Genomic DNA, 16,788 nt, shown 5'->3' with positions numbered 1-16,788 from the left:
AGGACGAGCTGTCCTCCTGCAGCTACCCTGTGACCCTCCCCGCCTCTCTCCCCGCCCCTTCACGAGCTACAGCCTCCGCTCCCCTGCCCCTTCCAGCCCTCCCCTAACCCACCTTCTCCACGAAGCGCTCCGTGAGGAGCCGAACTCACTGCTCAGACCCTAAATCTGCAATGTGCTTATCTGTCCATAATTCCACCCTGTCCTGTGATTACCCGAGTCCTAAGTTGACAAGGTCTAGGTCCTCGTCATAGCAGAAGCTTCTCATGAGCAAAGACCTCCTTTCCAATTCTCCCACTCTGGGCTTTGGAACAGACACTGGGCAACAGAGCTGAACGACTCAAACAGGACCTCAGAGCAGACTGAGGAATGAAGGAGCACTGAAGGAGGTCAGGCTTAGTGGGGGCGGGGAGAGGACCACCCCCCCCCGCCCCCAAGCAGCTCAGAGGCGGCACGCCTGCGCCTCTCCAAGGTCACAGCTTCTCAGATCTGCCACTCCTGGAGCTACACATCCAGGCAGAGGAAATCTTAGTAATGGATTCTTACCCAAGAGACCCCTTCAAGGAGGCCCCCTTATTCCTTCTTAGTAGCCTAAGGAGCCCAGAATAAAGTTAAATTAGAAGGGAGACGGGAGGAAAAAGGAATACATTGAATCAGAGGATGCTCAAATGGTCAACAAGCATATGACAAGGTGCACAGCTGCATCAGTCTTTTTTTTTTTTTTTTTTGCGGTACACAGGCCTCTCACTGTCGTGGCCTCTCCCGTTGCGGAGCACAGGCTCTGGACGCACAGGCTCAGCGGCCATGGCTCACGGGCCCAGCCGCTCCACGGCATGTGGGATCTTCCCGGACCGGGGCACGAACCCGCGTCCCCTGCATCGGCAGGCGCACTCTCAACCACTGCGCCACCAGGGAAGCCCTGCATCAGTCTTTAGGGAGATGCAAACGGAAATCACAATCCCCCAGAAAGGCGGAAATGAAAAGGCTGGAGACATCACGTGTTGACTTGGATGTGGAGCAGCCAAAACGCTTACATGTTGCTCGTGTGAGTATAAATTGGAACAAGCCCTTTGGAAAAGTGTTTGGAAGTACCCCTCAGCTGAGTATGGATATATATCCTCTATGACCCAGCAATTCTCTTCCTGGATATCCACCCAACAGACATGCGCACATACATGCACCAAAAGACTTGGACTAGAATGTTCACAGTAACTCTCCCCCCCAAAAAAAATGGAAACAGGGGCTTCCCTGGTGGCGCAGTGGTTGGGAGTCCGCCTGCCGATGCAGGGGACACGGGTTCGTGCCCCGGTCCGGGAAGATCCCACATGCCGCGGAGCGGCTGGGCCCGTGAGCCATGGCCGCTGAGCCTGCGCGTCCGGAGCCTGTGCTCCGCAACGGGAGAGGCCACAACCGTGAGAGGCCCGCGTACCGAAAAAAAAAAAAAAAAAAATGGAAACAACCCAAATGTCCATCAAGAGCAGAATGGAAAAGTCCATTGTGGAACATTTATACTGTGAACACGACACAACAGGCAAGAATCAGGAACTGTCACTGCAAGCTGCAACATGGTTGAATCTCAGAAACATCATGTTAAAACAAAAGAAGCCAGGAAGAGAAGAGCATAGACCATATGACTCTGTGTTTATAAAATTTAAAAAACAGACAAAATGAATGTAGGGTAACAGAAGTCAGGAGAAAGTTTACACCTGACGGGGAGAGTGCTGATGTGCCTGGAAGGGGGCCCAGGGGACAGCTGAGGTCCTGGAGGTTTCCCATTTCTTGATCTGGGTGCTGGTTGCACAGGGATGTCGTTTTGTGAGAATTCATTGAGCTGTACACTTATAATGTGTGCATTTTCATATTTATGTGTTATGCTTCAATTAAAAGTTCACTTAAAAAAAATAAGTCACTCTGATCAACCCAGCCCCTGGCAAGACAGGAGATGTCAGGGACTAGCCCCTTAGAGGAATATCTATTATTCGCCAGGAAAAGCACTGGCCGTGTCCATGCAGCCTCCATCTGGAGGGGTCTCTGTGTCCTCCTGGCCTCTTTGGAAAGAAACAGGGCCACGGAAGCTCTAGGTCCACATGCTGACCCATCATCATAGCCCAAAATGGATGCTATTCCCCTGGTCCTCCCAGGAAGAAAGGTCTGCCTCACTTCCAAAAAGCAGTTTGCCTAACTTCAAAGCTTACCTTAAAATTGGACCTGCATATGGCAGCTGCTTGGTTCATTCCTTCTCCTGTTGGGTAGACAAGACAAGTAACATTGACAAAGAGACCTAATTCTATTCATCAAGGAGGGAGGAACCCACCTTGTAGGGGAAACTGTTTTGTGGTTTAAGCTTCCCATTGTCTAATGTGATTCTACCTAAAAAGTCCATGAACCAATGAGCTCATAGGATATCAGAGCTGGGAGCCGTCCACAGAAAGGATCTAGTCCACGGATGGCAAAGAGATGCACACAAGACACCACTTCCTCCTCCCACACCCACGGCAAACAGCACAAATTGATCACAGTACTGGTATCCTCTGAGATCAGAGGTAGCCTCAGAACCCCCCTTAACACGATGCTCCTGGAAGCTGATCAACTGGAGACAGTGTACAAGTTGAAACTGACTTGCCATGCCCCCCAGAGCCCTTTGGACAGCTGAGGCCATCTGTCCCCTGCCCAACTCCTCCCGTGATGGATAATGTGCTACTATTTCAACAATACTTATTAAACAATTACACACCTACTACACACAAGGTACCAGGCCATTGCTGTACCATTTCTGAAGAGTGCTAATAATCAGAAAGCTCTTCTACTGCCCGAGGACTGGCCTTCCTCCCCTGGCCCTGTCTTCCTTTCTGAGGTTGCACAGAACAGGTGTGCTCATCGGCCCCATGGAAGGTCAGGGTCCCCCAGGCCTGCTTCACCCAGACCCCAACTCAGAACATCAGAACTGCACATTCAGGACTGGTGTGGGGAAGGGTCTTGGAAGCCATCCCTGCACTCGGTCCTCCCTCTTCCAGGTCTTTCTACATCTCTGGGCACTGCAGCTTCTTGATAATCTTGTCCCTTTCTCCGACAGTGCACTCCCCTGGATGTTTCCAGATGGTCAGGATGAAAACAAGACAGAAATGAGCTCCAAAGAGGCATCTGTGGGTAGGAGGACACCAGCCTAGAGCTTATGACATTTGGCTGTAGTCTCAGCCTTTTCATCGGCCGGTTAAATGACTCGGGGTGAATCCCTTTTCCTCTCTGAGCCTCACTTTCCCAATTGATAACGTGAAAGTGTGGGACCAGCACAGTTTTCCAGGGGCGCTCTGGCGGCTATGAGGCTCTTCCTAGGAGCCCTTTCTTGCGTGGAGCATCCTCCTCCCGAGGATTCTGCTGCCAGAATCACCTCCGTGAAGGATGGAGACCCTGGAAGCTGCAGTGAGAGAGCCACAGCAGAGCCTGGGGTATATAAACAGGACAAAAAGAGGAGAGAGATCTAGGAAGAAAAGAGATTGGCCAGAGTGTGGCCCAGGAGGTCTGTGTGCATCCCCCAGACTAGCCCTCTCCCAGCGCCAAGGGCCCCCATCAGGATCGGAAAGTGACACCTGATTCTAGCCAGGTGCAGGTGCTGTTCTAGACCCTGATGTGAATCGACTTGCTTACCGCTCACAATTACACCTTGAAGTCGATACCACCATTATCCCACTTTCCAGACGACAAACTGGCACAGACGGATTCAGTAACTTGTCCAAAGTCCCACCACTGGGCGGGGGCGGAACGGAGACTCGAACCCCAGCCGTGGCCTGCAGAGCCCGGCTCTCTCTTACTACTGCTCCACTGGCCTGTTACCTCAGCCCAGCCGGGCAGCCTCAGGGGGACGCGGGCCCTGCTGCGAGGCTCTCAGGGCTGACGGAGAGCAGGACCCGGGGGCTAGGTGTGCTGGCTCCGTGTGGTCCCAGAGGACAGAGCCAGGCCCACGAGGACAGGCTTTCAAACGGGCACTGGACAAAACATGCCACCCAAGGGTGAGGGGTTGGCAGTGGCGTGTGAGCAGAGGCTCGGCAGACTTTGGTTGGAGAGGCTGGAGAGGGGATTCAAGTGGAGGGTGGAGGTCCCAGACTCCACGGTTTCTGGCCCTAACAGCTGAGGGCCCGGTGCTATGGGGCTAAGGCCACGTGGGCCCCGTGCGGCTCGCAATGAGCATAAGGATGTCCCTTCCTGTTCTTTACAAGATCCCCACGTGTCTCCCAGTCTGCAGCAGGTGGCACCCCATCACCTCCCCCCTTCAGAAGCTTCAGCAGCCACCTGGGCAATGGCACGTGGGCACAGGGGTCCACCCAGCTGCTGGACACACCCTTCGACCCCACGACAGTACCTTTCAGGGTGACAGAGAGGTTGATGTCGAACGTGTAGGGCTGGTCGTGGCGGAGATAGGGCAGGGGCTTGGGGTCCTGTGAGGGCAGAGCACAGCACAGAGGGGCTGGGCCAGCGGACCGAGCTGGCCCAGGCTGAGCCCCACAGCCCAGCAGAGCAGCTGGCAGAGAGAACCTGAGGGAGAAGGGGTGTCCCCTCTCCAGGGCCCAGCACTGTGTCCCTGGACACTGGGGGACGAGGGTGGTCATGTGTGCTGGACTCTGGGAAAAGCAGCCGAGGGAGGGGCATCGGCAGGTCAAAGGCAGAGAGAGGACCCAGAAAGCCAGGGAGGGGAGCGCTGGGGAAGGGGGACCGTGGGAAGCGGACAGTGGGAAGGCCAGAGATGCGGGAACAAAGCCAGGCCTGCAGGGAGAGGCCAGGCCAACAGAAAGGGAAGGCAGAAGGCAGGGGCGGCCGGCAGAGGCGCTCAGCCCTTCTAGTGCTGGACTCAGTGTGTAGGCAGCTTTGGTAGCCAGGCCAGAAGGTCTGCACTTTGGCCAAAAGCAGTGTTTTCCCAAAGAGCAACATGTACCTGCATCACTAGTGGGCCATGCGACAATGCGGGGTGATTTTATTCTAATAGTTATGTGTTTCTCTTTATGATTAATTTGGTGGCTAGTAATGCGGATAGGGACATAAAGTTCCTTTTCTAAATACATTATGAGAGTTTTCAGATGGAAGCTGTTTTAAAGAAAAGCATTTACTAAATAATCGTTCAGAAGTGGCAAGGATCGTGAAGGTTGCACGTAAAGGGTATTTGGGAAGGGCTGGCATGAAGGTAGACAGAGCCCAGAGGTCTCCAGCAAGGGAGCAGCAGTGCCTGTGAACAGAGATCTGGACCAGGGATGGAGCCTGGAGGAGATGACCAGGGGGTGTGACGGCAGGCCAGGCGGTCCCGGGAGGGCGGGCCTCACCAAAGACCGAAGAGACAAGTCCCTGAGACTGAAAATGATGGGGAGGGAGATGCTGTGGCAGGAGCGGTAGAGGAGGGAGCAAGGGGACAGGGTGAGAGCCGCACAGGGGCTTCACGAGGCACCGGCCTGTGGGGAAAGGCTCCAAGTGTTGGAGCACAGCTCCACGGGATGACAGGAAGGCTGAGAGGTGTCCAGGAGCCACGTGTGAGCAAGGCGAGATGTTCAGGCGAGGGGGAACGGGACCGGGGGAAGGGCAAGGCTCAGAGCTCAGCTAGGGCTGCCCCCATGTGGAGGACGGAGTCGGCTGGAGCATCGCAGGACTCTAGGAGATACAGGAGAACCAGGACAGGTCACATGCCAAAAGCCAGGGGGAGAGAGTGCCTAGGAAGAGTAGGGGGCCACCAACGGGTCCACATTGAAGAGGGCACAAGGCCCCGGCACTGACCAAGGTCACTGGGCACTTTGGTGAGACCACCGGTGCTGATGGGGTGGGAGCAGCGGCCAGACTGCGACAGGCTGAGGAATAAGGGCTAGGATTGTGAGACGGGCCTGGACAGTGGTGCAGGGACAGGAGGCTCGGGGAACACGAGGCTCAGGACCAGGACGGACGCCTTGCTATCTGACTCTACGCTGCATTCTATCAGTTGGGCTCCAGGGGGCGCCATCACACAGAACACAACTTGTTGACCTGGAAAGTTGTACAATGTGGTGATACTGGAAGGGACCCCTTTTCCTGCCAACTGGCCAGTTCCCGGCCTTAGAGGATTCTAAAGGTTACAAAATTCCATGTTCTCCTCAAGAACTGTGCAGGGGGGCAGGGAAAGCACAAGGCAGAATGATTAGTGCCATGCCTGCCTGGAGGTGCCCACAACCAGGACCCCCAGCACATGGGCATCCTCCAGACCCTCTCCATGCCTGCTGGGCAAACAGCTTGGAGGCAGAGGGGCCTGGACTTCTTGCAGAGGGCGTGCTTACCTGCTCCGGGTTGGGCACAGCAAAGGGCATGAGGGCATCCATGGGCACCACCCACGGAGAGATGGTGGTTCCAAAACTCTTCCCGAGGAAAGGCCCAAGAGGGACGTACTCCCACTTCTGAATGTCTCGAGCTACAGAAGAAGGGCCGAGCAGGGCTTACAAAGGCTGACCGGGCCCCGCGGCAAGGCTCCCCCCGCCTTCCCTTGACCAAGGAGCACAGAGACACTCAGCACAGCCCTCCCCAACCCCCGTGCTCTGGCCCCAACCAGGCTGGCTGCCCCAGGACCAAGGACAGAGGTCCTCTGAGGTCACTGTGCCAGGCTGCAGCAAAGAGAAGGATGACCAAAGGGCAGGCAGGATACTTCCCCTTGAAGGGGTTGGAAGCTCATCCTCACACTGGGAGGCAACACTTGCTGAGATTCACGGCACCACTGTCCTCCTACAAATGGCAGAGGGGTTGAGATGGGCTCAGAAACGGGGCGGCTCTGTTTGAAATCTTAGCTCAGCAACGAGCTGAAGTGGTCCCTGTGCCTCATTCTTTACCCGTGTAAAATAGGAATAGTGATATAATCAGTGTCTCGTAGGGATCTGGCAGGAGAGTCCATGTGACATATTCAGCCCTGGGCCTGGCACAAAATTGCTCAAACATCCGAGCTGTGACATCAGCCTTGTCCCTGTTCAACTTACAAGAAAACTGGAGCTCAGAGAGGTGAAGTCACTGGCCAAGAGCTCAGAGCTGAGAAGTCTGTTTGATACCCAAGCCTGTGCTCTCAGCCACTTTCACCGGCACCAGACCCAGGAGACCATCCATGGCTTCCCCAATACCCAGCCTTCACCCAGAGCAGAGTGCACACAGGAAACTCAACACCAGGACGCCCGACATCCCGTAATTACCACTCCAGTCGTTCATAAGGACCATTCCAAAAATGTGCTCATGGGCCTTAGAAATGGGGATCGGCTCTCCAAGTTTGTTCCCAGGGCCTACAAAGAAAGCCTGACAAGGGGAAAGGTTGATGAGAATCTGGCTGCCCCAGGTCACTTGCCTGGAGGGTAAAGGCCAGGCATTTCCAAACCCCGGCTAGGGAGCTGGACCGTTGTGTACGAATCCACTGTTTCTATGCCATGACCGGCACCCAAGCAGACAGACGGCTACCCCGGGGACATGGTGAGCAGCTGCGTGCCAGTGCCCACCCAGGGCCCCCACTCATGGCCCCGATCACCAAGGCACCCCCTTTCCCTCCTTCAGCCCACTCCACGCCTCTGCCCTTTCCCCTTCACCCAATACCGTGCTCTGCATTTTAAGATTTGACAGCTACACCAGGCTTGTGAAAAATGAAAATATCAGGGTTTGTATTCGTGTCACAAAAAATCAGAAGGCCTGTGTGATGCAGCAAAGAGAGCCTGCCAGGGTGTACCCCACACCCCAACCCATCACCCACCGTCTCAGAGGAAAGCATCATCAGCACAACATCCAGGAAACAAGAGAATATATAGACATCATTGGGGGGCAAAATTGAGAAGATAACTGTCAAAAGCACACAAAATCAGCTATGACATTTGCACGACCTAGGCTGCAGTTATATTCATTCTGTGACAGTATTTAAATGTTGCAAATTTTTGTCAAGATTCTAAAAAAAAAAAAAAAAAAAAAGATGCCATCTTATAGAGAATCTTACCACCATCATCAAGATTATCTGTGCTCCCTACCCGTTACTGTTTCTCCACACTATGACTTTCTATTTTTCCTCTGCCTGAGACCATATGGGACCTGGGACCCTGTGCTGCAGTGCTTGCACCTGGACAAACCTCTCCTTGAGCAACAAAACGCAAAGAAACTATATAGGACTAAAAATGACTGCGTGCATGCGCAGGTGGGGCAAATTATGGACAACAAGATACAAAAGACCGAAAAACCCAAGTGCCATTTCTGAAGAGCTGGGAGCAAAACCGGTGTTGGGAACAAAAGCAGGGTACTGCGCATGCCCCCTGCACACACCACCACCTAAAGGGTGGGCAGACCACCTAAGACAACCCTCTGGCCCAACCCCTGGACACACCCCTACCCTCACCCCAGATAAGGAACAAGCTCGCCCCGCCCCCCCCTCCCCCCACCGCCCCGGCTCAGGGAGCAAGGGAAACTGTTGTTTGTTCTCGCTGTCCCCTTCTGCAGCAGCAGGGGCCCCAATAAAGCCTTGCCTTAATTTGTCTGCCTCTAGTCAATTTCTATTAATTAAGGACGCCAAAAACCCTGGGCCATATCATGCCCATCCCTTCCACCACCACCCTGCCCCACCGAAACAGGAACCAACACAGGTGAAGCATCTCTCTGCAGAGTCCTCCGTTCCCCCAGAGAGAAGACCCTGGCCCCCAACCAGGGGGCCCTGCTCTGGGGGATCGGGGTTGGGAGACCTCCTCTTAGGGTTCACGGGGCAGCCTCACAAAGGCATCAGAGGGCAGAGGGCTGGCCGGTAACGCCCTGCTGGGATGAGGGGACTAGTGCCCACTTGTTCCCCTCCTCTGGACAGAACCCAAAGAAATCACAAGGCAGGGCTGGAACTACAGGGAGGTCCAGCCTGCCTCCAATCAACCTAGATTCCCAGGCCCCCAGCCCTACCAGCAGACTCCGCAGCCGCTTCCCTCCACCTGCACGAGGAGACACTCTGTGAGCATCACCTGAAGCCCTGAGTGCTGACTTTGAGAAGCCCCCTCCATGGCCTGCCCGCACCTCCCTGCCCTGGCCTGGCTCCGCTACCCAGCATCCGATGACCCGGCAGAGACTGAAGACACTGCCGGTGTCCTGAGATCCTCCCCTCCAGTTCAGCTCTTCCTTCCCATCTCTTTCCTGGTCCCTTGACCTTGGGAGTTTCCTGGAATTCAGTGTCCCTCTCAGAATGCACAGCCCTGCAGCATGAGGGGTCCTTGGGGTGAGGGAACCAACTGGATTGATGTCAACATCTGGCTGTGAGATGGCAATCTTGCTGTGCAGGATGTTACGTAAACTGGGGGAGAGTGTGTGAAGGATTCTGGAGCTCTCAGTACTGTTTCTTACACCTGCATGTGAGTCTACAATGATCTTAAAATAAGTTTAATTTAAAAAAATGCACAGCCCTGAAATAACCACAGTTCTGAGGTTGTGCAGGTCCAGCCACAAGTGCAATGAGGCTGATGTAGTTGATTCTTGTTATTGGTAATAATTATATTCTATAAAGTCATTAGAAACACCGAGTTAGCAAATACAGGTATATCGCTTCTAGGGGAAATACGGGGTTAAGTTCCTGCCAGCCTCTAGTCACAACATTCACATCAACAAATCAGCATATAACCTTGCTTTGTGTGTGCTTCTGTTTAAGGACCGCTGGTTTCATATACAGGCCTACCTTGGTCATATTTCAGGTTTGGTGCCAGACCACCGCAATTAAGCAAAGATCTCAGTAAAGCGAGTCACACTAAATTTTTTTGGTTTCCCAGTGTTTATAAAAGTTAGTTATGTTTATGAAATAATGCCATTTGCAGCAACATGGATGGACCTAGAGATTGTCATACTGAGTGAAGTCAGAGAGAGAGAGAAATATCGTATAAAATCGCTTATATGCGCAATCTAAAAGGAAATGATACAAATGAACTTATTTACAAAACAGAAACAGACTCACAGACTCAGAGAACGAACTTATGGTTACCAGGAGGGAAGGTTGGGGGTTGGGGGGAGGGATAGTCAGGGAGTTTGGGATTGACATGCACACACTGCTATATGTAAAATGGATAACCAACAACGACCTACTGTATAGCACAGGGAACTCTGCTTGATATTATGGAACAACCTAAATGGGAAAAGAATTTGAAAAAGAATAGATACATGTATACGTATAACTGAATCCCTCTGCTGTACACCTGAAACTAACACAACATTGTTCATCAACTATACTCCAGTATAAAATAAAAAGTTAAAAAAAAGAACTTTAGAAAAAAAATTCAAAAATCAACTGAAACTCCAAAAAAAAAAAAGTTATGTTTACACTATACTATAGTCTATTAAGTGTGCACTAGCATTAGGTTTAACCATCAATATACATACCTTAATTAAAAAATAATTTACGGCTAAAAAATGCTAACCATCATCTGAGCCTTCAGCAAGTCATAGTAGTGACATCAATGATCACCAATCACAGATCACCATAACGAATACAATAATGATGAAAAAGTTTGAAATATTGGGACTTCCCTGGCAGTCCAGTGGTTAAGACTCTGTGTTTCCACTGCAGGGGGGCGTGGGTTTGATCCCTGGTTGGGGAACTGAGATCCCACATGCCGCGTGGCATGGCCAAAAAAACCCAAAAAAGTTTGAAATATTAAGAGAGGGGACTTCCCTGGTGGTGCAGTGGTTAAGAATCCGCCTGCCAATGCAGGGGACATGGGTTCGAGCCCTGGTCCGGGAAGATCCCACATGCCGCGGAGCAACTAAGCCCGTGTGCCACAACCACTGAGCCTGCGCTCTAGAGCTGGAGAGCCACAACTACTGAGCCCATGTGCCACAACTACTGAAGCCACACGCCTAGAGCCCGTGCTCTGCAACAAGAGAAGCCACCGAAATGAGAAGCCTGCGCACCACAACGAAGAGTAGCCCCCACTCACCACAACTAGAGAAAGCCCGCGCACAGCAACGAAGACCCAACGCAGCCAAAAATAAATAAATAAAATAAATTTATTTTAAAAAAAACAAGAAAAGAAATATTATGAGAATTACCAAAATGTGACACAGAGACACAAAGTGAGCAAACCCTGTTGGAAAAATGGCACCGGCAGACTTTGCTCGATGCAGGGTTGCCACGAACCTTCAATTTGTAAAAACACAATATCTGTGAAGTGCAATGTAGCAAAGTGCAGTAAGACAAGGTCTGCCTGTATGTGGTTGATTCATGAACATGAACTCAAGGCACAGGCACTATCAGGCCCCAGGGCAGCTTATCTAGCACACACGTTTTCTACAGGGTGCACATCACAACTTTCTTGTGCTTGGGAACACTAGCTAGCACCTCAATGAAAAGCGCAAAAATGGAAAAATAACGTGGCACTGAATAGAAAGTAAAAAGGACACTTGTTTGCAGAATGAGAGCTGAGACACAACGGCAGAGCAGGGCCTTGTTCAACCTCAGATGGGGACATGCACATCGGGAGACTCAAATTTTTTGCCACGCTGTGCATGCCCTCAGGTGACCCCCAAAAGCTCCCACTAGTATTGATTTGGAGGTTACGAACGAACTGTTAGTGAGTAGGTGAATTTTCAAATATGGAATCAGTGAATAATGAGGATGGCCAAGTGGGGACCCAGGACTGCCATTAACGTGGCTGAGATGGGGGAACGGCCTGTCGTCCAGGGCGGCCATCCCAGGGAGCTCTCCTGCCCTAGTGTTTATACAGACCCTACGCCAATAAAACACCAAGACATGGCTTACCATTTCCAACTCGAAGTCCAAGAGTTTGCAGGAACCATACACAGGAGGCTTAGCTGGAATCATACCAGGAAGAGAGGCTAGTGAGTGCCGGGCATGGAACTCAGGGTGCGGGGACACAGAGCGGAGTGCGGCAGGGTACTTACAGTCATCGGGTCTCATCTGTCCCATGGGCCTGCGGATTGGGGTGCCAGACACCACGACGGAGGAAGCACGGCCATGGTAGCCCACTGGTAAGTGCAGCCTGAGGAAGGAAGGAGAGAGAAAGCATCAACACTGTTACACGTGCAAAGTAAATTTCAAAATGTTTTCAAATTAAAAATGAAAGGGAAGGGCCTCCCTGGTGGCGCAGTGGTTGAGAGTCCGCCTGCCGATGCAGGGGATACGGGTTCGTGCCCCGGTCTGGGAGGATCCCATATGCCACGGAGCGGCTGGGCCCGTGAGCCATGGCCGGTGGGCCTGCGCATCCGGAGCCTGTGCTCCGCAACGGGAGAGGCCACAACAGTGAGAGGCCCGCACACCGCAAAAAGAAAAAAAAAAAAAAAAAAAAAAAAAATGAAAGGGAGAAGGAATAGTCAGGGAGTTTGGAATCAACATGTATACACTGCCATATTTAAAATGGATAACCAGGGGCTTCCCTAGTGAAGCAGTGGTTAAGACTCCACACTCCCAATGCAGGGGGCCCAGGCTTGGTCCCTGGTCAGGGACCTAGATCCCACATGCATGCTGCAACTAAGAGTTACATGCCACAACGAAGGAGCCCACGTGCCGCAACCAAGGAGCCCACGTGCCGCAACTAAGGAGCCCACTTGCAGCAACTAGGACCCAGCGCAACCAAATAAATACATAAATATTAAAAAAAAAAGTGGATGAGAAAAAGAGAGCTTTAAAATGGATAACCAACAAGGACCTACTGTATAGCACAGGGAACTCCGCTCAATGTTAAGTGGCAGCCTGGATGGGAGGGGAGTCTGGGGGAGAATGGATACATGTATATGTATGGCTGAGTCGCTTTGCTGTGCACCTGAAACTTTCACAACATTGTTAATCAGCTATACTCCAATATAAAATAAAAAGTTAAAAAAAAAAGAAAGGGAGTCAACATATATACATGGTTCAAATATCGAAAGGTACTCCCAAGTGTCCAGCAATAGATAAATAGATAAGCAAGAATGAGGTCTATACATACAATGGAATATTGCTCAGCATTAAAAAGAATGGAAATAATGACACAGGCTACACCACGGGTGAAGCTTAAGGACACTGTGCTAGTGAAATGAGCCAGACACCAAAGGACAAATACTGCCTGATTCCACTTACATGAGGTACTTAGAGGAGTCAAATTCATAGAGACAGAAAGTAGAAGGTGGTGGTGGGGCGGGGGGTGGAAACGGGGAGTTATTCTTGAGTGGGTCCAGAGATACAGTTTGAAAAGATGAAAAGCTTGTGGAGATGCATGGTGGTGATGGCTGCACAACAATATGAATGTACTAATGCCACTGAACTGCGCACTTAAAAATGCTTAAGATGGTAAATTTTATGTTATGTGCAATTTACATTTTTTTAAAAAGCAAAAGGTACTTAAGCAGTGGGAAAAAGTATGATTTCCTCCCATCCTTGTCTCCAGCATCAATATGGTGCTGATGCAAATACACGCAGAATAACTGAAATGGTTACTGTGTACGTACTCTGCACTTAGAATACGCAGCATCACATGGGGTGCTTTCCTGTTGTTTCCCTTTTCATGCCCTCCTCACAATAGCCCTGCACGGTAGGCGTAATGGGACAGCGCTGAGCAAACTCAGGCTCAGGAGCATCCAAGGCTTGGCCGAGGTGACCCCGTGTGAAGTGCTGGCATTGGAATTCAAACCTGGATCTCTCCCACCACAAAGTTCCGCTGCTTCCCCTGTAGCCCCTCCCTACCTACTACAACGGGACCCCGGGACTAGATCATAAAGCTTGGAGCGGGAGAGCCACCCAGAGCACAGGAACACTGTCAAGGGCTCTGTTTATAAGACAGAAATATGGGAGAGGAAATGAAAGAGGAAACAACTCCCAAGTATCGAAACACCATCATAAGGTGATTTACGGTACGGTACTGTACTGCTAGGAACAGACCAATTGAACAAGCTGGTTAAAACAAAGAACATAATACATAAAAGGTGAAAAACGTTTTTGCATAACAAGATAAGTTAGATCCTGTAATGGGTAGAATATGGTTCCCTGGAAGTATGTGTACGTCCTGACCCCTAGAAAATGCGAACTCGACCTTATTTGGAAAAAGGGTTTAAGTTAAGGATCTTGAGATGAGGTCATCCTGGATTAGCCAGGTGGGCCCTAGATCCAGTGACAAGTGTCCTTCTTAAGAGACACAAGAGGAAACACAGAGAAGAGGCGAAGGCTCTGTGTAGACAGAGGCAGAGTCTGCAGTAATGCTGCCCAGGAAGGATGGCCTGCAGCCACCAGAGCTGGACAAGCAGGGAGATGGCTTGTCCCCTGGAGCCTCCAGAGGGAGTGAGGCCCTGCCAAAACCTAGATTCCAGACCTGCGGCCTTCAGAACTGCGAGATAATACATTTCTGTGGTTTTAAGCCACCCAGCGTATGGCAGTTTGTTACGGCAGCCCAGGAAACGAATACAGACCCACACCTCACATCACACACCAAAGGAAATCCCCAGTGGATTACAGATCAGAATTTATGCAGAGTAAGGCTCTAAGAAGTACTAGGAAAAAATACCTCCCAAATCTTCAAATTCCTGGGGTGGAGAAAGCCTGACCACGACATAAAAGTAAATGCCACGAAGGAAATGATTGACATGTTTGACTTTATAGAAAGGTAAAATTTCTGCATCAAGAAAGACAGCAAATAAAGTAAAAAGATGCCACATTGGGAGAAAAGAGTTGCACCGCATTACAACAAAGGGTTAATTTCTATTCAGCACAAAACAGTCTTTCCAATTAATAAGAGAGCACTGACTGTGTAGAAGAATATCTGTGAAAGAATCTCTAAGCAGCTGATAACAGTTTTGCCTTCAGAGAAAGGAAGGAGGATGAAGGACAGGGTGGGAGAACCTTGCTTTGTTCCCCCTGTTTACCCATAAACTCCTCTGGAATTCCGGACTATGTACATGCATTGATGATTTTTTGTAGCTTTTAGTTTTTTAAATGTTTGAAAATGTATTTTGCAATATTTATGATATACAAAAAGATATAATAAGACAAATAACCACACAGCACCAACAGGCTTTCTAAGCCAATTAAAAACGCCCCCTTCATAAGGACCTCCCTGGCGGTTCAGTGGTTAAGACTCCGCGCTTCCACTGCAGGGGGCATGGGTTAGATCCCTGGTCTGGGAACTAAGATCCCATGTACCGCGTGGCCAAAAACACCAAAAAATAATAATAACACCCCCTTCGTAGCCCTCCCGGTCCCTTCCCTCTGCTTCCCACCCCTCCTGACCCCACCCCAGAGGGGGCCACCACCTGGAATTTACTGTCCCTTGGTAGTTCTATACACTTTTACCACTGTCTAGTGTTTTTCGCATCTTGTTAGATAAAACGGCAATTTACCATGCATTTGCCTTATATTACCTAATCAAAAAAAATCTATTTTCGTAAAGACTGAGGTAGATTTAAGTTTATTTACACGGAGCAATGTCAATGACATATTAAAGTGAAAAACGCAAATGTCAGTCAGCATGGTCTCGTTTTGTTAACTAAAGAAATGAAACGTGTATGTGGCTGTGCGTGTGCGTGTGTGTGTGTGCGCACCCGTAACCTGGAGAGGTGAAGGCGATGGGCCAGCCACCATTCAGAGTAATGGCCTCCTCTGGGGAGTGGGCTGGGGGTTTCCCTCTTCTCCCCCTTTGCTCCCCTTATTGGCTTAAGTTATAAAATACAACTGCGTGCAATTACATTACAGGTAATGATTCAAACAGCACAGAAGTTAGTCAGCTCTCCCCATCCAGCCACTCCCCTGAAGGAAGTAAAGTTGGTCTGGAATCTATTATTCTGGACCTTTCTCTACGCTCATTGCAGTCTATGCAAATGTGTGCGTGTGTGTGTGTGTATGTGTATGTATGAGTGTGTGTATATGTGTAGGTATGTGTGTGTACATGTATGAGTGTGCACGTGTGTGTGTGAGGCTCAATAATAGCCTCTCAAAAGATACCAAGGTCCTGGGACTTCCCTCATGGTCCAGTGGTTAAGACTCCATGCTTCCAATGCAGGGGGGAGTGGGTTTGATCCCTGGTCAGGGAACTGAGATCCCACAAGTCATGAGGCACGGCCCCAAAAACAAAAAAGATATTCAGGTCCTACTCCCTGGAACCTGTAGATGTTACTTTCTATAGCAAAGGAGACTTGCAGATGTGATTAAGTCAATGATCTTGGGATGGTAGAGATTATTCTGAATCATCCAGGTGGTCCCTAAATGTAATCATAAGGGTCCTTATAAAGGGGAGGCAAGAAGGTCAAAGAAGGAATTAGGACAATTGCAGATGGAACTGAGACAGGCTGGGACCTGGGACCCTTTGCTGCAGTGCCTCAATCCTTGCACATGGACACACCTCCCCACGAGCAACAAAATACAAAGAAACTGTATGGGACTAAAAATAACTGCGTGCATGTGCAGTTGGGGCAAATGCTGGACCCAAAAGATACAAAGAGACCAAAAAAAACCCAACTGCCACTTCTGAAGAGCCTGGGGCAAAAACAGGGTGTCGGGAGCAAAAGCAGGGTACTGAGCATGCCCCCTGCACACAACACCACCTAAGGGGTGGGCAAAACACCTAAGCCACCCCCCTGGCCTGACCCCTGGACATACCCATATAAGGAACAAGCTTGCCCCCCTCGGGGAGCGAGCAAGCAAGGGAGCCTGTTGTTTGTTCTTGCTCCCCCCACTGCAGCAGGGGCCCCAATAAAGCCTTGCCTGAATTACTTGTCTGGCCTCTAGTCAATTTCTATTGCTTGGGGAAGGCCAAGAACCCTGGGGGGTAACAGAACCAAGAGGTTGGAGTTATTGAGGCAGGGGTCCCAAGTCAAGGAACGTGGGCAGCCCCT

At 50.6% G+C, this 16,788-nt stretch overlaps 1 protein-coding gene across 9 annotated transcripts in view; it reads right to left on the bottom strand.

Moving 5' to 3' along the window:
* FAH (fumarylacetoacetate hydrolase) overlaps positions 1-16,788 on the bottom strand; it is a 37,458-nt gene that overhangs the window by 11,596 nt on the left and 9,074 nt on the right. For all 9 annotated transcript variants that reach the window (XR_014015274.1, XM_081227313.1, XM_081227311.1 and 6 more), the window contains 6 exons: positions 11,875-11,972; positions 11,732-11,784; positions 7,176-7,275; positions 6,282-6,412; positions 4,355-4,430; positions 2,193-2,239 (listed from right to left, as the gene is read on the bottom strand). Coding sequence is in view for 8 of the 9 variants with exons in the window: in XM_081227313.1 (XP_081083439.1) it covers positions 2,193-2,239; positions 4,355-4,430; positions 6,282-6,412; positions 7,176-7,275; positions 11,732-11,784; positions 11,875-11,972 (505 nt within the window). In the remaining variant the exon portion in view is untranslated. The remainder of the gene's footprint in view (positions 1-2,192; positions 2,240-4,354; positions 4,431-6,281; positions 6,413-7,175; positions 7,276-11,731; positions 11,785-11,874; positions 11,973-16,788) is intronic.

The sequence above is a fragment of the Mesoplodon bidens genome (genome assembly GCF_964165515.1).
Source record: "Mesoplodon bidens genome assembly, chromosome: 3".
NCBI lineage: Eukaryota > Metazoa > Chordata > Mammalia > Artiodactyla > Ziphiidae > Mesoplodon > Mesoplodon bidens.
The sequence above is the reverse complement of the archived record's forward strand: the minus strand, read 5'-3'. Positions and strand labels throughout refer to the sequence as shown.